We start from the raw sequence: 24,918 nt of genomic DNA on the forward strand, positions 1-24,918 counted from the left end.
CAGAGGATGGAGACACCTCCAAACTGCAGTGACACGTTCTTGCTCTCCTAGCCCCTGACATCACACACTGGCCTACTTTTGCCCCACTGGAGTTTCAGGAATAGCAATGAAGACAAAAACTTGTCCCATTTAGTCTGGTACTGTACTCCCTGTGGCATTAAAGCACACTGGTTTTAAGAGACAAAGTCGAGAGCACAGACACACCACCTATCATCAAAGTGCACTGTCATATAAACAACAAAGATACAAAATTTACAGGGCCAAACCAAAAATTTTTATTAGCAAACAAGTAAAGACTCATCATCACTGGTATTGATTTCAGAGAGGGGAGTAGAGGACTCTAACATTGGCACTTCCACAGAATGGCAACAAGCCGTATGAACACCCAAAGGCTCCTCCCGGTATGAGTTAGGGCAACATCGGTTTTGTCCATCCACTTGGATACGAACATTCATAGGGCTGTCTGGGTAAGCAGACTCCCACTTTTTTAAGGGTAACCTACATGGCTCTTCACTCAGCGGATGACTTCTACTTAAATTACTGTCCTCTGGGACAGTCCTCCTGGACGCTGACCCTCCATGGATCATTTCTGTAACACTTTCAGATAAAGGATCTCTGAAAGCCTTTCCTGAATCCACTTTACTGGACTGCTTAAGCTCGCTGCTGGAGGTCTCAGCACCTAAAGATTTATCAGTGCGTCCAGCCTCAGGCTCTGCATGTGCTGCTGTGCAAGTACTCGGTAAGACATTTGAAGGCGATGGCTCTGTGATTTCAGTCTCTGGCTGCAAACTGCTACATCCAGCTTCTTGTAAGCCCCTGGCTTGACCATGGGCATTTGACTCTAAACTAGGTCCTTCGGGGGAAGGCGGAGGGCTCCTAATAGTCCCATCAGCACGGTTGATGATTCCATCACCCAGTGTAGTCTGTGAAGTGCGGGCAGGCGTCAGGAGCGGGATCTGTCCTCTCACCCGAGGTCTGTGGAAGAGTCTGTTCCAGAGCCTGCCCAAGCGCCGCCGAGACGAGCTCCGTCTTGACGAGTGTCGCCTCATCTGCCTCCTCATGGCTGTTCGAATGTTCTGCAGCACAGAAGCCTGTAACACAGATGTAACAATCTATGACTTCACACATACTCACAAGACTTCTCTTACATCATGCTCTTTCCACTAATATCTCCACCTTACCAGAACACTCAGACTTGATCCCTACAATCCCTTGTTAAACACGTATTTTCTATCTAATAAGTATGTGTAATAAAACTATGTAATAGCAGACAGCTCTGCCTGTACCACAAGGCTCTCCCTTAGACTGTTTCCTTTAACTTCTACTTGTCTGCCCAAGAAGATGCTCTGCTCACACAATCAGATCACTACTGAAGAACCAGACTGCAAACCACCGAGTCCTCTATCATCAGCAACAGCAGAGGATCCTCAGAAGCTTATGACAACAGCAGAGAAGAAAGGCCAAGGCAAACCCCTTCTCCACTCGAGCAACAAACTACAGGTGGTTTATATCACAGTTGGATACTTTTGACAGGGCACAGGAGATTTTTGAGAGCTCGGCAATGAAACAGAAGAATGACTTAATGGCTTCCCAATGTAATGTATTTGTAAATGAAAAATAATCCCAGAATTTCCCAAAAATACTGCTAAAGATCGTACTTTCTTACTGCTTCAGGCACATTTACAGTTTCAGCTTGAAAAGCCTGTTTTCTATTTACTTCCTAACCTTTTTCTCTGTCTTTGTTCATTCTGTCTTGATGTACAGCAAAACAGCATGTGCTTATCTCACTGCTGTTTGCTAGCAAATACATTTAACATGTCCAAAACTACCCACAGCACCAAGACTTGTTAACTGTGGTTCCTCAGCTCCAAGTAAAACACATACATTTTTGTATGGCTTCCATATAATTAGCACAGCCACTGAAAGAATCTGGAACTGTGTTCTATCTAATGTATGGTAGTTTGGCTGCCGATAGGTTCATTGGCACTCGTACTTGTGATGCATTGTACACAGGGAAGTCTTCAACTGGGGGGATCAGTCCTTGTGCAATCAGCTGTCCGTAGGAAGGGGGAGCTTCCCGTCGCACAAGCTCTGCCTCGAGTCGGGTCATCTGGGTCTCAAATGCTCTGGAAAGAGAACCAGAGAGAAAACATGGAAGAGAAGTAACAAGTTCGTTTGTGCTGCCTCCTTCACATCAATGTCTAAAAGCAGTGCGGACAGCTTCACACTAGCAGCAAAAAGGCAAACCTTCAACTAGGCTCCGTGAAAATTTTATCAGCATGCTAAAATAAACAGAAGGAGTAAAAGCACAGGGAATAAGCATCAGTGAATCAAATCAGCAAACTCGTTGGTGCAGTCCTGGGTTGGACTCTGTGGCAACTGAAGTTTTTTCAATTGGCCAGCTTATGCCAATAACAGTGGTAACTTGTTCAGCAAGGATGCGAAGGTTATTTTTGGAAAAGACAACATTAAGAACTGGAAACAATCACACAACAGGGGCAGCCTGCAGCTGCAGAGAGCTTTGGCTGTCCTGCCAGAACCGAGGCACCAAGGATCCCAACATAGCATGGAGGCTGTTTTCCAGTTCCTTAATCATGCAGATTTGATCAGGACAGAATGTAAAGCACACTGTGCTGAAAACAAACTGTGTCAGCAGCACAACACGGAGCTGGTGCATACGACAAGAGATGGGCATCAGAAAATCCCTTACTGCTCTCTCCCAAAGGGCAGAACCATGCTTGCACAGACATGTAACACACAGGCACAGAAACACACACACTATCCATACAACAAGGCATCCAGGACCAGGGGAAAGGGGCACAGCTCACACCGGTGGCAACAATGGAGGTTAACGACTCCTGCCCAGAACCCACCCAGCCCTACCACTGCAGGGCATCACTGTTGGTAGAACTGAGAACCAGAGTACATGGGGAGGGGTCAGGGGTTATTCAGTTCAGATTCAGCAAAGACTTCACTGTAACAGTTCAGCATTCAATTTTTGGCAGGGGCAAGGGGTTTGTTGCAGGGGGAGGAGGGGGAGAGAGGAAATTGCTCAAAACAGTTTTGATGGAAGTTAAATACAGGTTCTGCCAGGCTGCACGATAAATGTGTATTTCTTCTAGGTCACAGAAGAGCTGACGATCCCCTCACTACTTCAAAACAATCTGAACTACTCCTTTCTAAGCCTAATGCTGTGACCGCTATTTAATTGTCATCAATTCCTTGGATTAGTTTCACAGTATTTTGCAAATTCTCTGATTAACAATCAACTTTTTTTCCTTTAAACAAAAAGGGTAAAAAAACCAAACACAGCTATTAAAGCAACATAAAAGCAAGATGCTTACCTGTATTCCCTGGTCCTCAGAGAATATAATTTAAATGCACAACCCAGTGCTATCACCAGCAGCAAGCCACACACGAGACTCCCTATCAGAGCAGCTGTGATGACCTTCCTGGGAACGATCACCAGGCAGTTATGTTCATCGCTTCCATCCTGGCAGTCTTCTTGGCCGTCGCAGCGCCAAGTCTCAAAGATGCACAGATTTGTACCACAATGGAAGTTTCCCGGCTGGCAAGTAAAGCAGTTTTTTTCATCCGAGCCATCTGGGCAGTTCTTTTGGTTATTACAGCGGTCAAGTATTGAGTAACAAAGCCCACTGTTTCCTTCACATGGGTATTCATTCTTCTGGCAAGCGGGACAGTTCTCCTCATCCTTGCCATTTGGACAGTGCCACCAGCCATCACAATGCTGCTTATCTGTGAAACACTCCTCATCACTTCCACAAGGGTGTTCCCAAGGAAGGCAATAGCCTTTCACCTGATAGGTTGCATTGAACCCATGGCCAGTGCTCTTGGAGCGGGCATGGTATGAGACAGTGAGCTGCCCCTTTGACGACTCCAAACTCACCGAATGCCTATTGTTGTGGTACGAAAATGTCTGCATTAATTTATCACCTCTCTCTCCGATGCCATCATACACCTTTACATAGTCGTTGTAGCCTAACTGCAAATCAAGCTGCAACAGAACGTGTCGATTATCTTGTGTGTCCACATACCATGTGCAACGAAGGTCTGATCTGCTGTGATCAGCACGGAATAAATCTGGGGAAGCGAAAGATCCGTAAAAATTATCCAGCCTTTTGCCACAGGAAAGATCAGGACAATTATCTTCATCCGAACCATCACTGCAGTCCTTCACTGAGTTACATCTCAGCTCGTTCATCAAGCATTTGGTGGAGTGGGCTGCACTGCACTGGAACATTCCTGAGGGACAGATGCTGGACAGAGGCTCTGTTGGAGGGACAGTGCAGTTTCTCTCATCCGAGTTATCGCCACACTCATCCATGGAATTACACTTCCAAGTACTGGGAATACACTTTCCATTTGCACAACGGAATTCATCTGACTGGCATACAGCCTGACCTATCTTACCTGTGAAAGAGTGCAAGAAAAAGTCAGTATCAAAACTTTTGGAACCACCTGACATAACTTTTTAATGTCTACCCTGCATGTCACAAGTCAAACGGTCAGGCCAGTACACTTCAGGAATACTGTTAAAAAGCCAAGCAGAAATAATGTCAGGTGTTACCATGCTAACACCTCACAGCCGTTAAGACTGGCCCAAGAGTCCTGTCAACAAAAAATAATACCATCTTCAATTTTTGCCAGACAGAGTATAAGTGAAGCCAACAAAACTGTAAGGTTTTACCTCTAATATAAGAAAGGCGAAATCCCTGAGCCTGTCCTGAGCTTGATGCATCTGAATGAAAAAATATCCAAACATGGTCCCTTGCAGAGATGAAGGACGGAGGTATGGAAGACCCACACACTTTGTACTCCTCCCTCTTGGAAGATGGGCCGATCATCAACCAGTCTACTGCACACTTCTGAGAGTCTTCCAAATCAAAATTCTTAAAACTGTGAGGAAGAAAAGAAAACGCAACTTACACAGAGGACATGTATCTAGAACAAAGCCAAACAGAGGAAAAACCAGACTGCAACAGTTGACTTTCTGCACCAAGCAGTGCTGACATAAAGACACCACATTAAAGATAACAAAACACCTACAGTACCTTGAGTACATATAAACAGAGCACTCAAATTCCCCCAGTTTGGAAAAACACCCATCTCACTGGCAGAAACAGCATGCCAAAAAGCTCCAAAAGCTAAAAGGATGATTCCCTCTTTTACTCAGTTCTTAAACAAAACTGCTTCCTAAAATACAGATATGAGTAAAAGTGGAATTCCAGAATACATTATACCGAAGGCAGCTTAGTTTCAGCATTTTTTTTCAACCTTAAAAGCTATGAAACTATGGGATGAGAGGGGAGACCACTATCTCGGAAAAAGAACAATAGGGAGCAGTACAAAGAACCCTAAAGGGATAAATATAAGAGACAAAAATCAACTCTTCAAGCTATGGATAGACAGGGAGAGGGCAAGAAGAGAACAGGACTGCAAGGGGTGGAAATGGAACCTAAAGTCTAACGCTATTATTTTTTATTTTAAAGACTAAAATATTTCCTTTCTGGGAATGCAAATGCAGGGCACAAGACTATAACCTTTTCGAGTCAAGCTGCCAGCCCTTCTGCTGACCTGAGCCCAGTGACTATTCGGTAGCAGCTCACCTAGTGCAAAGAGGTGCCCTGACTGTCTGCAGAGCACCGAACACCACCAGGTAATACTCCCTAACCTGTAGCTCAGGAAATGTAGAGGGTATTTGTTGTCTGATGAAATAAATCACATTACCATTCAATAATCTGCAATGACAACAGCATTGCACAGAGAAGCACACTTACTAGGAATGGGCACACTGTTCAGAACACTTAGAAATGAATTTTGGTCCTCCTTTCATATAGCTCAGCCACACTAAATTAACTCGGCAGAAGTTTGTGCATACGCCATGCAAATACCTAGACAGAAGTTTCAGAAAGGCTGAAAAGCTGCTACAGAATGCAAACCTCCTTCCACAAAGGACTTTTCACAAACATAAAAGACAAATTATTTGAAAAAAGATTAACGGCAAGATAATTTTCTGATATCCCCCTGTATTTACAAAAGGCTGTCAACACCTGCCAGATCTTGCCCTTTGAAGGTGAAAGGGAAAGAGCAGCAAATACATACACTAGCCAATTCATTTAAGCAGGAGACCCAGCCTACACACACCTGTAGGTTCTGCCAAACATACCAGCTTAATAACTCTCAAAATAAATAAAAAAAAAAAATCAGCAAAAGCACAAGGAGTAAGTGAGCACAGAAAGTATTAAGTTAAATCATAAATTAAGAGATGTCCAACCCTTTTTCTCCCACCATGCTCTGTGTCTTCCCAGGTAGGAAGATGTATTCCCACAGCACCTAATTCTTTGCTGTAAGCAATCTCATCAAGCTTCTGAAGCCAGCACATTTTGCAAGGAATCATTAGACTCTGCAGTCACAGTGACGTATTCAGCCATGCTAAGGTAAACTAAAAAGTACCCTGTCCTAGGTGTTCTGCAAAAATCGTTTTAATGACCAAGAAAGTGTGTGAACAGGCACTCAGCATGAAAAGGAATTACACAAAGCATGTATCAGTGAAACGATGAACACCCACATGAAGTCTGTTGCAGGAGATATGAGACAGCATTACTGAGCTACCACGTTGGGTTTGCTCTCTGTAACTCATTTTGGCACCAGACACCAACAAGGGCTCCTATCATCTACCTGGAGGATTGTTTGTAAGGGGTTCTTGTTGTAAAGACTTTTTGGATAAGTATTAGAAATACCCATCTGTCCAACAACAAAAATTTTTAAGAAAAGGAAACAGTGACTAGATCAAGGAATGGAAACTTACAACTGGGGAAGGGGGGGGGTGGGAACGACAAAGAAAACTTCTGATTGTGCAATATGAACAGGATCATTTACTAAAACTTTTGATCTCTTTCTCCTATAGTTATTTTAGATGTAGCAGGACCAACTTTAGAGAGCTAAACAATTCGTTCCCCCATCCTACCCAGTTCCCAGCACTCCAGCCAAGTCCTGCAGCAACTCATTTCTCCCACTCTGCTGAAAAGAGCTGCCTCTGTCTACCAAGTAAGTAATTCACCCATAGTGTGGTTACACAACACAGACCGCACACAACCAGGGGAGAATTTGCCTATATAATAAGCTGTCTGTACCTTATGTTAAAATGCATTTCTTTTTTTTTGGGGGGTAACACTTTTCACGTTCACGCAAAGAGTACAAGAAAAGTCAGCTAGGTGCACATGCCTTGTTTACAAACTCTTTTGTAGATGACAGCTGCAGAGCCTGCATTTGTGTATAATTAACAGTATCTTCTACTTGCACCTTGAGAATGTAGTATTGTACATTGTAATAATGTACAATAAGTAATAAAGGGCTTTTTTTGGTTTATTATAAAGGGTGTGGAAGAGGAAGAAACTTTACTCTCAACTTTCAAAGCAGAAGCACAGACATACAGAGAATAACTGATTTTCCTGAGTGTCAGTGCTGGACCTGAAACAGATTCAGAGCCGAATCCCACACTTCTGCACTAAGAAATCCAAGCTTTAGCCACAAAACCAACTGAGCAAGAGAGTGATGAGCCAGAGCAGACTTGCAAGAAAGTATCACCTTTAACAGCCTCCCTGAAAACACCCTGCTTCCCAGGGATGCACCAGCTACTGAAACAAATGCCTTAGTATTCGAAAAAGTGCAATACAGAATATCCACAAGAATGACCTCTTTTTCAAAAACAATAAACATCTTAATTCCAGGTGCATAGGAGTTTCACACACCACTGAATACACACCATCTCTCTGAAATACAGATGTTCTCGTTCTAATGTAAAGTTTTATATATAATAGATACCACAGCAGTTATAAAACATCTTCTTCTAAGGGCAAAATCAAAGTCAAAGCAATTATGCTCTACCTCATGCAAACTAATCAACAGACATATTTTGAACAGATTTTGCTTTGATTAAGGCATTGTCACTCCACTCCAGCATCCTTTTAAGTTATACTGTCTCCATCAGAAGCAAATTTTGCTCCATTTAAATTGATGGTGATTTTACACAAAACCAAAAGAACCATATATTCGAACAAGCCATCAACCAAGTTCACCACAAAAAAAACACCCTTTTGTAAAGAAATACATCACAACATTAATATATGTGTGTGCACATATAAATACATGCATTTGGTTTTCACTTTATAATGCATTTGCAACAACAAGATTTTTTGCCTGAAGTATCCACCATACTAATCTGACGTTAAATATCCCCCTGATTTATTTTACCTAAGAGTCTTGAATACTGTGTTCAACCTCTGCTACTTCACTTCTTTCATCATCTGTAATTAGATCTAGCACTGCTGCTGTAACAGTCTTTGAAAGAATAATTTAATCCTGCTACCCACAAATAGAGCGCAGGGACATTTTCTTATTCAGCTGAACCTTCTCAAACTGGAATGCAAATTTTTCTATCAAAAGGATTAGCCCCGTGATTGAATAAGGGATGGTATCCAGTGGAAATAGGGACAAAGTCTTGTGCTCCTACTGCTTGTAGGACTGTACAAACATCTTAACAGTCTTTGGAAAAGTACTGAATGAAGTCAGTAGTTGGGGTTCTTGAGGGAGGTCTCAGGTCCTTTGTATCCAAAACCCACGTCATTATCTGCGATTACAACAAGGAACAGAATCAAGCCGTACTGAAACAGAGAGTGTCACGCATATCTCAAAGCACCAGTCAGTACTGCAGTATTTTTTAACACCTTGGGCAAGGAAGCACAGGGTTTGGGAGGAAAAGCAAAAGACAGGTCTGCTTAGTCACTATCCCCCTCCCACAAAGCACTCTGACACGTCGGAAGGAGTGGGACGTGGGCCCAGAGGTCCATCCTACCATGCAAGCTGCAGCGCAGAGTGGTGCTGAGCTCCAGCCCTTGCACCCCCCAGCTATAGCCCTCCCCATCTCACCACATCTGCTCCACGGCATGCAGGCACCCCCATCCACCCACAAGCTTCGCTTGCAGGGTATCTGCTGGGGCATCTCGGCACCTGACGAAGCAAAGGAGACCCCAGCTTTCCTGCAGGCTTTTCCTCCTCCCCACAACCAGCACACACAGCCCTGGTCAAGAGGCCAGGGAGAGCAGGAGCACTTGGGCCCATACCGAAGGAGGCAAACAGCAGCATTCTGAGCACTTAGAACTGCAGTATTAATGAAGTACAACACCCACCGCTAACACACAGATCATCCTTCAAAATGTTTTGGCCCTTGGGCTGCTCTCCCAGTTGCCCGTGGATCTCGAACACAGCACAGGCACAGAGCAGGAGGCTAGTGTAAAGACCAAAATTATCAGACCAAATTTTGCAGGTATTGTTTTTTCCAAAAGATGTTATTCAAAAGCACTAACTCCAGTTATCTGGCTTTTGGAATACCTCCTCCACTTTTTAAAAAGCTAATTCCTTTTTAAAAATCCCCTAATTTTAGACAAAAGTACGAGAATAATCTATTAACCACTGGAAGCATTCAGGCTTTGAGGATCAGAACAAGTCAATGTGAACTGACAAATGCCACGCTAAATCTGTTTTTACAGAATCCTGCAGAAACAGGTAAAATCATCTGATTTTTATTTCAGTGGTATGATTCTGAAAAAAGGGTTACCCCCAAACGATGAGCAGGACTCCAGCAGCTTACAGAAAATTACAGGATCAGCCATATATATTGGATCTTACCTGATTCAGTCAAATGAAGCAACTGTAGTCAGTTAATAGGAAAGCGGCATTGTAGGCAAGTATTTTTATGTTGCTGGAAATAACTTAATTAAGCCAGATTATCATAAATACGCATGACCACACTGTAAATAAGAAAAAAAAAAAATGTGCTACCTGCAAAACTAATGCTTAACAGAGCTAAGCTGTTTGCCATCTGCACTGAAAGGAGCCGTAGGAGCTAGGAAAAAAAAAGAACTTCTATAAATAATGTAGGGAATTCCCTGCAAGCCTTTTAGTAATTTCAGCACGAGCAACTACAGATTAAAGCAAAAAAAAAAAAAAAACCCAAACATAAAAAACCCCACCCCACATTCTTAGTAACTGGAAAAGGACAAACAAGAGACGTAAAACCTGAATGAAAGTAATTAGTAAATAAATAAATAAATAATGTCCAATTTGGCCCTCTACCCTCATTAAAAAAATTGGAGAATAAATATTATGGGTAGATCAGTAAAGCACAATCCCAAAATGAAACAGACCAACCAATTAAGCAAGCAAAGTTACTTCTATTTGCCAGCCTCTTAAAGTGCAGACTGTGAACAACTGATGACTTAATTGGCTCATTAAAAACTTCTGCTTAACCACTGAAGCACAAGGACCTGGAAGTCAGGAAAGCTATTCTACTCCCAGCTCCCCAGCACTGCCCAACTGTGTAACCTTAGGCAAGAGACACAGGGGCTGTTTTTCAAAAGCTGAGCACATCCAACTGAAGGAAATAAATGGCTATTATGAGGTTTTCTTCCAATTAATGTCAGGTCCTGAAACACTGTGAGTTTGGTAAACAGACTATGAAGTAGTCCTTTTAATTCTTCATACAATTACAGACCAGCAAGCCTTTACATGAACAGGCTCCAGTTTTACTCAGAAATTGAAACTCAAATGGCATCTGACAATTTCTTTTTTCAAAGCCAATGACATGAACCACTGCAGTGAAAGCCAATGAAGGTGATCTCCCCCACCGCAATTATTAAGAGACAGCTTGTGTGGGTCACTAAGTAGATCACTTTTCAATAGTCTTAATGTTCTCCATGTTCAGAATTCAAGATTTTACTCTCAGTACCATAAACTCCTATAATAAAACACAATTCATTTATACTCTGCCCACATCAGGGTTAATTAAAACCATCAGGTAACTGCAACTGCTAAACAAAAATGATTTTTATATTTTTCTCAGATATGAGGAAACATACACATACAAAGCCTGAAAAGGATGGTGCAAAGGCGGTTACTGCATAAGACATCTTTATCTGATCTTACAGGACTTCAAAGTAGTTCTCTGTGAAAACAGGCATAAAAATAGAGAAAATATGTGGAAAAATTGTTTCCAAAACAGTAACTAACAGACTGATTACCTGGATTTAAAGAAACACAATACAGTCTTGGAAAACTGGCTACATACTTGTTCCCAGGTCTCAAGAGCACCATTCCATCAGACACACAAACTTGGAAGAAAACACTGAAATGTGCATAATTAACAGAGAAGTATAAACACAAAGAACATGTACTTCCCGCTCTTACAAAGTCTCCCCCAAGGATTTCTAAAAAGTAAACTATAAAGTAAAACAGTAAGCATGGAAACGTGAGACTCTGAAGAAAATCAATACACACGCACGAAAGGCAGACGTTAACACAAAGCTTCTACAGGACATGCCCACAGGAGCCAGCATCTTACATCCACGTGTAGATCTGGGCACTGTTCTGTTGAAAGCTGCTGAATAATAGCTTTACAAAAAATGACCACTGACTACAAATGGTTTAGAAATCAAAACTCTTTTCAATTGCAATTTTATCCCTTAATGACTCCTGCTGTATCTCAAATATGATACTTATATAACATTGCTGTCTTACTGTCAATGAGAATTCAAGATCAAAGGAAATGCATTCTGCGTAACATAACACAAAAGAGGTGGGTTGGTTTTTTTTAAACCTTTCAAAATCCAGATGTTATCACAAGAACTGTGTTTGATTTTCCTAGGAAAATTAAAAAAGCTACTCCTATGCCCTTATCAACACACTGTTAGGACAAAAAGCATACCAACTGTTCAGAAGAAAAAAATGTTTGTATTTGAACCCTCTTTCCCAGTTTGCCTATATCACACTAGCCTAGGCAAGCCAGCTGCTGCTTTCATGTCCTTGGCATTACAAGGGCTACAACCTTCTACAGAAATCCTCAGATGCTGTAATGTTTTGCATTTCATACACTGGAGTGAGTCATTCCAAGTACATTTATTGTCAGAACTGTAACACCACAACACTAATCCCTAGGATGTAAACACATAGCTCCCATTGTTTGCATGTGCATAGGAGGGCAGGATATGGCTGGCTATACGGTGATAGAAAACAAACCCATTAAGAAAAATCTTTCAAATCATATTGCTATGCACGCTTCTAAACTGCACACACATGTATGCACGCTTCTAAACTGCACACACATGTTATTACCAGTTTCCCCATCTCACTTTATTTCTTTAGCCTCTGCTACACTCACACTTACAGGAGAGAATCCTAATTCTAACTGGGAGCTCTGAGACATTTCCATAGCATAAACTGCAGCACTAGTCTCCAGAGCCAAGTCCTATGTCTCATTTGTATGCTTTCTCAGAGTTTCAAACAATCTCTGCTTTGAAACAAATTCCCCAAGTCCAATACAATTTAATAGGGTTTAAAAGCGCGTTTCTATTTATGGATCTTAAATGCTGGCAGGTATCTACTTCCTTATTTTTGACGAGCAGTACCTATTTTGAACTATGGATGGTGGAGCCCTCCTATTAATCCATCTGTGGCAGATTTGTTTTTAATTGCTGAGCATCTGCAGCTGAAGAGGTTTGCAGTCCTTTCAAGCAGCTGAGCAAAGAACGAGCAGATGGTGTCAAACACAACAGTACTAAAAACCAAACAAAAAAACCCTTTCCTAGGTTTGCTTTTTTTTTTTTTAAATGAGAAACTCTTGGGTTTGAGAAGGATACTACAATTAGCCCAAAGAAATTAAGCATATTTGCAAGGTGCTGATATTATAGCCTATAAACATTCTTAACAAACATTTGTAATACATTCTAGTCTTTTCTAAATATTATTTTTATAGAATGATCTAAAATTGTGCCACAAATGCTAACTATAATTTAATTCTATTGGAAATAAACCTTAAGCAGAAAAGCATGTCTCTTTTGGTTAACAAGTAACAATAAGCAATGTTTACCTTCAACTGTCATTAAACATAGCACTATTTCAAGACATTAAAAAGAAAAAAACATTTTTGCTCTAAGAATTTTACGTATCCCACTGAGGCTATTCCGGGGTTTATAGCCTTCACCTATTGCTATTTATAAGCACTGAAGAGAAAGGGAACTCTTCAATGTGAGTAAATACATCACTGTTTCCCACCCCTTCACCTATCAGAGGCAGATGAAATCTCACACAGCTATTGTGAAGATAAATATATTAAAAGACTACAAGTGACTTGCATGTACAATGATGGATGTCAGAAGTAGCCTACAGAAACAAGCTACCGTGGAACATTTCTAAAATGAGAGAGGTGCTCAGCTGCAAACATGCTCCAGCGCAATCAGCTTCAGCTTCCTTCCACCACCTAGTAGCTCTACAAACAGTCTTGTTTGTGTATCAGATAAGAACTTACACTTTTTTTTCCATTTCAGCAAAGCAATCCTTTACCCCCGTGGAATATCCAACCGTACCTAATTGTTATCATGTCTCCATGATCTCCTTGAATGTACCAGCTGCAGTTTACAGCTGGAGGATAGTTCAATGGCCATGCAGGACTATAGATGACTCCCCGTCGCTCTGTGTGCTTTTCCAGTTCTCCACTGCAATCAGCTGTTAATAAGGGGGGGAAAAAATATTACTGTTAATGCTTTGCCTAATCAACAATTCATATTAGCTACAAAAGCTTTCATCAATTTCTGGGGGTAGCAGACAAATGAGAGTCAACAGTTTTATCCTCTTACTGCTTTCTTCCCTGGCCCGGTTTTTAATTAAGACACCGCTCCAAGTGTAGGTAAGCGTAACTTGCATTTCAATGCAGGATTAATCAATAGCCTTGTATGAATCTACCAAAGATCAATACTACTGCATGCATCCGCCAAGAGGCTGTAATACAGAAAAATCCTTACCAGCTTCCCAACCCTGGGTACATCACCCAGCAACTGAAGAAGATCCATATTCAGTGTAAAGTATATAGAAGCTCATTTTGTTGTAACATGTTCCTGGACATGTTGTTTATTCTCCTAACCATACCACAGACCTGAAGAGTTTGTCATGGTGAAAAAAAAGCCCCAAGAAAAAAGTAAACCAGACTCCGATGTCAAATGTTTTCATCGAACATTACTAAGTACTCTAAATTCCTTCTGAACTCCCATAGATAGGAAAAGTTTTCCAGAAAGGGAAAGGAGCAAACAGGGCTAAATAAAGCTCAATATTTTCACAGCACTTTCAGTTTTTCCTATGGAAAACAGCAAGCCAATTAAGGCTACATCAAATACTTATAATTTGTAATTAAGCAATTCAAAATTGAAAGTGAAATGTTCCAAGGACAAGTCTCAGCAGACTACAAGAGAGGAAATTCTCCGTAATGCAACAGCTATTCTCAACATTCTCCAAAATTATTTTTAAAACTATTTTTAACACAAATGACTGTCTAGAGCATGACATGTGGATTGCAGCTGAATATTCCAATTCTTGACAAGCTTACTTTCTCATAGCTTAAAAAGGTAGCAGGGGAAAAAAGAAGGTTGCCTATACCTCAGCTTTCCTTATACACATAGGCGTCCAAATATACTGCTTTATAAATCACAGATTTACAGTATTGCTTCAAATTCAGCCCCATAAATAAATCATTTTCAACTCACAGCCGGGATCAGATTTAGCTGCACTGGAGGGACAGGGTGACAAAGTGTCGGTAAAGCTGCCTGGCTGCAATCAAGTCAGCAGCACGGCTGCCTGCAGAGCTCCTGCTTGGGGCTGGGGGCTGGCTGCAGCATCCCCCACCAGCAAATCTGTGCCTGGCACTATTCCGTTTGCTCACAGTGAGCACTTTTGAAGTGAAAGCCACAGGAATATGAAAAGCATGAGGTGAGTAACTTACCTGAGGCAAAACATATAAAAAGCCATTATTTTTACTCTCCAAGCAGGGCATTCCACTGAAACATATGCATGTCATTCCTACTAGTTTCAAAGGCCACAAAGCATACAGAATACATAAATACACAAAAATACCTATTTTCCAAACAAATATTTTGCATTAAAGTGGTTACAAAAAACAAGAATATTTTTGGTATCACAGTTCTAAAACCAGAGAGACTCCACGCTACATACTGGCAAAATACTGAGATGCCGATGCAATTACAGAATTAGAAAAGCAAACGTAAGGTCCACAGGACTTCTCAATTCTAGTTCTCCATTTGTTTAGGTCTATAAATGTGCTCCTCCACACACTTGCCATTGCATCAACGAATTACAGCAGCATAAGAGGACCTAGAGCTGGCAACAACACAAAAGGACCTGGAAAGACTGCATTTCGCAACTGCCAGACTGCTAAAACTTCTCAACGGGGAGGAAACAATGCACAAAGCAGAAAGAGCAAATACAGTGGACAGCACTATCCAGAGGCTTCCAGCAACAGATCTGCAAGTATTTCTGCTCTCCTTGTACTGAATACGGTCCTGGATTAATATCCCTCATTCATACTATATGCATTAGAACAGAATCATAATTAACACAACGCTCATTTTACTTCCTATCTGAGGAAGCCCCATTGACACGCTGGTGACTCCGCAGGAGCACTTCCACTCACGCATTCATCAGTGCAGTTAAACAGAGCTATTATTCTCCCAAATACTTGTTTCTCAGTTTTAGGAAGTATTTACAAAGATCCTGAGCAACAGTTATTTGAAGTACCCCAGCTTTTTTGAAGTAACATCAGTAGCATTTTTTCTTTTGCAATAATATACAGTTTCCCAATTTGCAAGCAGTGGATTTGATGTAACATGACAGTTCAGGTTCTCAGTGAGAAACGCATTTCCCTTATTAACAGTGCACATCTGCTATGAACATGGTACATGGAAAGAAAAACAGACAAAAGGAAACGATTTTTCATTTGAGCAGAGGAATTGTAACTGAAAATCGGAGGTGGTAAGCAAGGTAAGGGCTGCACTGGCACTATATGCCATTTTGGACACTGTTGCTCAATACTCTCCCCCACGGCTTCATGCCTCTAACACACGACAAGCATTTCAGACTTGCCCTATTTAAAACGAAAGAGCAAAGCAGCCATCCTTTACAAAGGCCTCTGATTTGAATGGACCACTAATCTGAATGTATATTGCCAAAACATAATTACACTATTTGAAGGATATGTCCACAGTCCCCTAAACCTGTTGGGGCAAACTGGGGACACACACGCATCCACCCCTCAAAACTACTACTGCGGTTACCCAAACCTCACTCAATTGCCCTAGGGTCCTGATGCCTTTCATTTCCCACCAAGGCTCATTACTACGGGATTTGCAATTTATCAGTAGAACTCCTTCCTAACCAGTCACCTGCCTCTGTGCTCCTCAGGCACTGACTATTGTGTGGCACACAAGATGAAATACCCAAGCACTGCTTTCAGTGGCTGTTCTTTCACCTACATACATTTTGAAAGAAAAACCTGTACCAAACAGAGCCTTCGGTGCTGGCAACAAAACGGAAAACCCGCACAAGGGCACAATTTTGTGCTGTTGGGGTTTCAGTGTCAATAACGGGCTCCACTTCCCTCCTCAGCTCCTGGCTATGAAGTTTGCAGAATCACACAGATGCGTAAGTATTGTGTTATTAAGTTGGGCTTCGGCATGACAGTGTGATTCCTTAAGGAAAATAAACAAAAGCCTTTTTCAAATTGCCCAAACATCTAAAGGAAAGGGAAGTCCCTAAATAGAAAGGTACAGTGCTGGGCTCTGAAGGCCTTATCATCAGCGACAACACACAAGAAGAGCGGTGACAACATTTTTTCAACAACTGTTCTGTAACTCTTTCTGCAGCCTTTCTGCACTAACCCAGAAGGCAAGTGAAAACCCAACTTACTAAAAGCCCCAAACAGCTTACATTTTCCACGCTTAGGCTTACTGAATAAACGTAAGAGAATACCAATCCCTGAACTGGCAAACCAACCCACCAAAAAAATCTTACCAAGATGGTGCTTTTAAAAAAAGACAAATTCTGAAGACAGACAACAATAAAACTTTTTTTAAAAAAGACTTTAAACAAATGCCAGAAGAGGTTTGAGTTCAGAGAGTTTCTGTCAAGCAGGCAAAAATCTTAACGAGGCTCTTTCTGTAATAATCAAATGGATTTCTTCTACCACACGCAGCAGCAGATTCCTCTTGCCGCTTAAATACGCCACAACTACTTCTAAGGAAGTTTCCAAAACTTTACGTGAATAATATTACTCCTCTTTTTGAAACAGTGGCTATAACAGAACAGACATCAAGCTCCACCAGGGGACAGCACGGGGGGCACCAAGTTGCGCTGGAATAAATTTTCAGGTGATCCCAGCAGAAAATACACCCTGCAGCTTCACACTCTTCTACGACACCCCAGGATCTGCCCCAATCCCAAGGGACACATCCCAACCATCTGCTCCAGGATAAAGGACGGTTTGCACCTGCCACAAGGAACTTTCTCTCAAAACCGAACGCTTGGCAACATACACCTCCTCAAGCAGCTCTCTCAGGCTCTGCAGGCAACCCTCCCCAGGTTCTCCAAATGCTCCCTCCAGGAGGGCTTGCACGTGTTGCTTAATGCACATCCCTTACGCTTGCGGAGAAAAAAGGATTTAAGGCTCCACTTCACTTTACCCAGTCTCCAGCAGGCTGCTTCTGCCCCCAGTATCAGAGCCAGCAAAGGCACAGCCCAAGAGTTCAACCTGCTGATCTGACCAAATCTGCGCGGGCGTTGCGCTGGATCAACAGGCTGAACTGGCTCAGCGCAGCCCGGGGAAGGGGCTCGGGGAGGATGGCTCCCTGTCAGCGGCAGCAGCTCTTCTGGCTTCAAGTCACTGCACAAATACAGCCAAGGTGGTGGCTCAACCTGCGTTCTCCAGAACTCGTTATTTCTGCTATTACTTGCTTTCTGAAAAGTAACCTTATCATGGAGATCTATTCCGCAATAAGCTGCTTTGTCAGGACATGTTTAGGACATCAAGCATTCCTCCCAATTTTTATCAGGGTTCCCAAGGAACATCTCCTGCAAAATGACTCCTGGCAGGGTCATCTGCCTTACGACTGCACTACCCTAACCTGTTATCCTGCAACACAGGTAAGAGAAGCTACACATGGATCACACTATTGCAAGGACCTTCTATGATCATTCTTCCCCCTCCAGCCCAGCCCAGCTCCGGTTACACCATCAGGAGACAAAGTAACTCAAAACTGTATGAAGACAAGAAAACATGAAGGCTACAGTACTCTGCAGTTTTACACATACATGAAAGAATAAAAGCCAGATGTTACAACTCTCTCTGTTTCTAGCAAAAGAACAGCAGCGGAAAGCAGCAGAACAACTGGATGAAGCATATGTATTTCACGTCGAGGCGGTACCACCAGTATACTGCCAGCCACTGTAAAATCACTTCACTTACACTTTGTAAACTCATATACCATACAGTCAACAGATGCCAAACTCCATCAAAAGCCAAAGCGCCATCCAGGCAGAACAGACTAGGACATAGACGACATTCTGCTTTTTTCCACTGAAAGAATGGATGTACTGTGCTCCAAACAACACATCCTACATGGTTCATCCACACTTCCCCTAAACAAAATTAAAGGGAGTTACCTAATCATCAAATTACTACCTTTTCCTGATTTAAACCTTCTCTCAAACCCCCATGTTGACTGGAATGCTCAAGCTCCCACATTAATCAACCCATTGCCTTAGAATTATTTTTGTGTTTTCCCATATCCTTTCCTCCCGCTTCCCTTATTTGGTTTTTCTGTTTTAATTTAAGTCACCGCCTCTCTGGACATAAAGTGTGCCTACCAACGTGACTGCGGATTGACAGGCACAAGAGGGCCCTTATCACTAAGAGGACCCTGATTGCAGTATTTTCCTAATGTCAGTAAGTCACAGTGCTGCTATAGAGAAAGAAATTACACTAAATGCTGCGATTCTGGTTGAATTTCCACTTTGACATTCATGAGACATTTTTAACATTCTTGTTTGAGCTCCGCCGGGAACGGGCCACTGTCCCTGACTTGATATTCCCAGGCACATTTCCTAAACATAGTTTTCCCCTGAACACATCAGCACGTACCATGACCTTAGCCTCAAGCTTACAATTCTTTTTCCAGCACAGTGACACTGATGGAGTCTATAACCCCAGGAAGACTTAAAGGCCCTATACTTCCTAAAACGTCTTTGTTACTCTTTCTCAAAGAAAAATCGTAGTGTTTTATTAAAAGATCTCTTTGGGTGGGGAAGACACAGTAACAGCTCAAAAGAACAGTAAATACAAATAAGAAAAGCATGTCTTACCTAATGAGGTAACAGCACTTTCTATTTTCCCAGTCAGGAAGAGATTCACTGTGTAAAGACAGAAAAATAATGTTCAGACAGGTTCCAGTGGCACAGGGTGGCAGTCAGTGGTTAACCATTTCTAGGTGTTTGCTGGGGCGTTAATCTAAACGCATTGCAGTCTTTCAACAAGAACTTAGCTTAGCTTATCTACACAGGCAAGCCATGTCATCAACTACGATGCTTCCCTGTAGCTATAAAAAAAAGTCAACACACAACAGTTAGTTCAGTATCTGTCAAATATGCTACCAAAAGAAACAACTGCCAATCTAAATTATCTTCGATGGGATTTTTTTTTTTTTTAATTGGGGAAGACAGAAGAACAATTACACTAAAATATTTGTCATCACAGCTGGTCACTTTACCTGCTTAAATGCTGGAAAATAACTAATGAGATTATTATCTTTACATATGTCTCCTCTGAATAAAGCAAAGTTTGCTCCTCTCAGGTAAATGTCACCTTGAAAATAAACTGCTGAAGCTAACATGATTACCTTGACTAATCAAAGGCAATGAAGTTCTCAAAAACGTCCCCTGGTAAAACCAAAACAGGATGAGGCAGTGCTTGCAACACTCACCTAACTTACAAATCAGTTTCCAAATACTCTTCACTTTCTCAGAAGTCTCCTCTCACAGTATATACCGTTAAGAGTGATCTGGTAAGCGCAGTTATTGCCAAAAAAAATTTCTCCTCTGTCATTACTGCTCCAGAGGTCAGCGTTAACGTGTACTTCCGTATTAGTTTCCCCACACATATTAGTTTCTCTAACAGTAACAGTGTTATTTCACTAACTGCTCTCATTTTAGCAGTATCCCATAATCTACAAAGACAGCCTATTAATAACATGACAAACGTTTAAAAGAATTAGAAACCTTTGAAAAGTTACCAAAACTTAATTTACAACATCCCAGCCCAAGCACTCACTTTGGCTTTATTTTGTGTGTGTTAAGCCCTAAACCTTTTTATAGTCGATCTGTTGGCAAGCATTTAGTAAAAAACATCATTAAAAAATGAACAATAGGAGAAGAGAGGAAGAGAAACCATCCCTGTTCCCAACAGTCACTTGGGAAGCTGCTGACAATTAACACTATTTATGTCTCAGAGCAGCACGTAGGAGCATGGGCGCCCATTGTCTCTGACACGGCCCAAACACGGCACAACGCAGTGACCCTTGCCCCGGCCACCTTCTGGTCTAACTTCAACCAGCACAAGAGGAACAAAGTACCTACCACTAACGGGGTGGAAATAGAAAAGCTAAAAGCGATCCCTTAGCTTGCCACTTCGAGCCCAGTCACGGTTTTCACTCGGGTGGATCTGAGCTATCACCCCACCGCAGCAGCCCGGGTGCCTACAGCATTCCTCCCCCGATTCACACCTGGATACCCACAGTTTGGACTTTCTCCTTCCCGAAGCCAGAGCTCAGCGCAGACAGCGATTTCGGCAGGCGCACAGACCACTACGGACCTCAGGTCCTGCAAACCAGAGAGGATAACTGCTCCCAGTGTCACCCGTCACAGAGGGCTTCAGGGTGCTGCCGCAAGGGCCAGGGCAGCGACCGCTCGCTCCTCCCAAGCGGCTGCAGGATTGAGCTTGCAGTAACGCACCAGGGAAGGGGGGCAGCTAAACCACAGCCACGTACGCTGTGGCTTGAGAAGAAACACGCCTGAGCTGCAGATTTGTGTTAATAAGCATTAACACCACGTTCAAAGGACCTTAACAGCACTGATTTTATTACATAATTAATGTACAGTAACATTTGTTCTATGATAATAACAAGGTGCCATGTAATTATTTCCTTTGTTTCACGGCGCTAGCTTGCTCCGGTAGGTCAGTAAGCGTTCCTCGGAGCAACTACCACCCCGTGGCAGGGAACAGCTCGGCTGGGTTCACTCTGGCTCTGTGACAGAGCAGCACGGCCGTTTGTCACAAACCTGGGACCACAGCAGCAACAGCAACACAACACTTTCCCACACGGTATTAAAGCACTGCTATGCCTGTAACCATAGTAATACAGTCACAAAGGCTGAGAAGAAATTAACCAGTGATTAAGTCACAAATTTAATTTCATGAAAATTAAAATATTTTGTTTCGCTCCAAAGAAAATACGTGGATATACTCTGCGTAACTCTTATCGCCACAACTGAAAGGAGTGTCTGAAGATGGATCGTATGGAAATGTCTGGGTCTGTACCACCATTCTACAACCTATCTTTGTGTTTCCTACCCGAATCTTCCCAACAGCCATTAACAGAACAGGAGCTCCCAAGCAGAGGTCCCCTCGCATGGCTGATGAGAGGCCCCTACGCCCTTTAAATGGAAATAAATAGCATGAAGACAAGGGCATGATAAGCGTGGAATTAGCTAACTGAAAGCCACGTTACTTTCTTCTGAGGACGGTTAAACAGACAGCCCTAGTTTGCCACCAGGAGTACAACTGTAAGCAGCTTGGCATGCCAGGCCTGGCAGATACCCAAGAAAGACAACCCCAGAAACGCTCTTTTACTGCTGCAAATGCACATCTGTTGGCCACTGTTGCAAGTTCTTTGCTCTCATCTTCAAACTCCTTCTCGCTAAAAAGTCAGCAGTCAAGCACAGTTCTTTAAAATAAAGTCTAAGTTTCGTATCAGGTACTTTCTCCAGCGACTGAATAAGCTCACAGTTTCCAGTATCTGTTCTCCTCCCTCTCGGTCTCACTCAAGGCTGTCAAATCAAACCACGAGAACGTTGTAACCAGCAGTTTCCGAAACACGCGGCTCTCAAAAGTGTCAGAGGCCCAAAAGAACGAACAGCCACCCCCTGCTCGTTTCCTTGCCTCTTGTCAAAAGAAAATCCTGTCAAAAATAGGTGAGAGACTAGGGGTGGGTATCTTAGGAAGTTTTCTAGATGCTTTTAACAGTTGGGCAGAGTTATGAGAAAGCCAGAAAAAAACAGAAGCCATTCAGTTGGCTCGAAACTAACTGCCATTTGTTGGGATTGCTGAATAATTCTCAGGGTAAGGGTTTCAGCTGGGAAAGCAGTTATTTGGATTCAAAGGGAAATTTATGTCTGGGCACCTCCGAACCAAATGACAGCTACCAGGCGTTTCCCACAGCCAGAAGGAGAAACATCAGCTTCGCTGTTTTCATTACTTCCTATCTAATAACTTTCTATGTCCTCCAGAATTTCTCAAGAATGAGAAACAAAACGGCCTGGTGAAAAGAACAGCTGCACCAAACCCAGTTCGTGCCTTGGGAGCACCAGTTTACAGACAAGGTTGCATACAGCAATGGTCAGTGGCAGTGCATTGATACAGACACCAAACACCACATACAGCCTACGGGGAAACAAAAAGAATGGCAAGTGAGAACCAAAAATAAGGGCAAAAGGAAAGGACAGACAAGCAGGAAGTAAAATACAAAAATAGTTAAAGCGGCAGCGTTCTATTCTTATGGGTTCACTGAATGGAATACCTTCCAAGCTTCCCACCTCTCACGTTTCTCAACTTCCACTACTGTCAGTTGTGCAAGGAATAGGAATAAAACATTCCAGCTGAAAAGAAGAGCCAGACAGTGAAATTCTAGAAGTCACAGAAAGCAGAAATCTACTAAACTTTCAACCTGGCATTACCCACAGATAAACATGAGAAGTGTTCTCACTTAAACTCTGGAGTTCACATGATCTTTTATTGCCTTATTAGTCATTTTAATAATAACCACGTTATTTCTTATAAATAACAGAAACTTTAACACAGGTCTGGGCCACAAGAAGAAAAGGGAGAGAAAAAAAAACACCAAGAAGTTCAGATATGGCAGAAACTCCTGTCTGTCTCTAACTTTAAACAAACCACGCAGCAGACGTTATCCTCATGCCGCGCACATCTCTGACAGCCCTTTAAGACTCTGCAAAAGGAAAAAAAGTTGCACCAGCTAGAACGGATGCTCAGACTGTTGTGTAGTTTCGCTTGCTTTTCACATGGCGCTTCTGTTAATTAAAATAGATACAGCTGAAGTAACCAGAGCAGCTTTGCAACTTCCTACATTTTTCTAGGCAAGCACCGACGTTAAAAAAAAGATAAAATTTTACAAAAATAGAAGGACAGCCTGGGCAGAGGTACCCTTTCCCGATCATTTACATAAGAGAGAGCGACTGGCCTGCGGGGTTATGGCCGGTGAACCCCAGCCCGCGTTATCAGGGAGCGGTTGCAGCGCTGGCACATTGCGGTGGGGGGGCAGCGGGTCCCGCAGAGCCCGAGCGGCCCCGGGGAGGGAGGGGGGGGCAGGGGCCGGGCCGCTCCTCCCGGCCACGGAGCCGCGGCCCCGGCGGGACGGGCCGACAGACGGGAAACCGGTAACGCGCCTCGTCACGTTGCCATAAGTTAACACCTGCTGCGAGCAGGAGGAGGGAGGAGAGCGGAACATGGCAGAGGAACGGGGGAGGGGGACGCTTCCCCACCCAGCCGCTCGCAGCGGCGACGGGAAACGCCACCGAGCCCGGCGGCACCGCGGGCCGCCCCGCACCCGCCCCGGGAGCCGCTGCCGCGCCGCACGGCAGCGCGACTCTGCGGAAGGCACCGATGATGTTTAAACTTTTTTTTTTTTTTTCTTAATAAGCGCTATGCGGGGGTACCGTAGCGGTTTCCAATCCAAGGGCAAAACGCCGGTTTCCGCAGGGAACGGACAGAACTCTGCTCGGCCTCCCCACCGACTGGGAGCAGCACCCGGAGGGACCCCCCACCCTGTCAGAAAAGGGGGGGGGGGTGGGATCCGCCGCCCCGTCCCGCTCCCCCCGCCCCCGGTAACTTCCCGCAGCGGCCAAGGGGGCCCGGCAGCCCCGCCGCAGGTGCCCGCGCCCCCCCTCCGCCCCTGCCCGGACATGCCCCGCCGTGCCGGGAGCGGCCGGGCCGGCACTCACCCAGGCAGATGGCGGTGAGCGGCACCAGCGCGCCCTGCCGGAGCTCCGCGGCCGCTGCCTTCTCCATGGCGGGTCGCCGCCGCCTGCCCTTCGGCGCGGGGGGAACCACGGCAGCTCGGCGCCCGCCGCGCCTCTACGCCGAGCCGCGGGAGCCGGCGGCGCAGCCAGCCCGCGGAGCGCCCTCACGCCGCGGCGCCGGGAGCGGGGCGGCCGCCTGCCGCCGCAGCCCCATGGCCGGCCCGCGCTCCGCGCTCCGGGGCAGGTGGAGGAGGACAGACCGCAGCGCCGCCGCCGCTCCGCCGCCGCCGCCCCACGTGACAGGCCCGCCGTGCAGCTGCGGCGGCCGGGCCGGAGGACGAGGGGAGCGCCGCCCCGCTCCGCGCCGCGCACACCTGAGGGGCCGCCGGGCGGCGCGGGCGGAGCGCGGCCCGGGGCGGAAGGGAAGGCGAGGGCCGAGCCCGCCCGCACCGCGCCGGGCCGCCGGGCTTCCTGTCGGGCAGCGGGCGCCACGCTCCCGCCGCGCCCCGGCCCCCGCCGCCGTGGCGCGCCCCGGCCCCCGCCGGGCGGCAGCGCGGCTCCCCGCTGGGGCTGCCCCCGCGCCGGGCGGGCTGCGAGGAGCCCGCGGCCCCATGGCGGGAGGCCGCGCCCAGCGCCGCCGCGGCCCGCCGGCCCCCCCTGCCGGGGAGCTGCCTCGGCCCGGCCGGGCCGCCGCGT

The 24,918-nt window shown here is 44.4% G+C and overlaps 1 protein-coding gene across 3 annotated transcripts; it reads right to left on the minus strand.

The window, feature by feature from the left end:
• Positions 1–251: 251 nt before the first annotated feature.
• Positions 252–24,383, minus strand: LRP3 (LDL receptor related protein 3). 3 transcript variants are annotated; one of them, XM_037409116.1, is made up of 7 exons: positions 24,205–24,382; positions 19,276–19,323; positions 13,440–13,578; positions 4,709–4,917; positions 3,345–4,431; positions 1,994–2,126; positions 252–1,091 (listed from the first exon to the last, which is right to left on the minus strand). In XM_037409116.1, the coding sequence occupies exons 1-7, from the start codon at positions 24,269–24,271 to the stop codon at positions 279–281; spliced, it is 2,496 nt and encodes an 831-aa protein (XP_037265013.1). In that variant the 5' UTR covers positions 24,272–24,382; the 3' UTR covers positions 252–278. The 3 variants fall into 3 exon arrangements, with proteins under 3 accessions (XP_037265013.1, XP_037265014.1, XP_037265016.1); XM_037409117.1 differs by lacking the exon at positions 19,276–19,323 and having other exon boundaries at positions 24,205–24,383; XM_037409119.1 differs by lacking the exons at positions 13,440–13,578; positions 19,276–19,323; positions 24,205–24,382 and adding an exon at positions 9,210–13,419.
• Positions 24,384–24,918: the final 535 nt, after the last annotated feature.

Source organism: Falco rusticolus, chromosome 15, assembly GCF_015220075.1.
Source record: "Falco rusticolus isolate bFalRus1 chromosome 15, bFalRus1.pri, whole genome shotgun sequence".
NCBI lineage: Eukaryota > Metazoa > Chordata > Aves > Falconiformes > Falconidae > Falco > Falco rusticolus.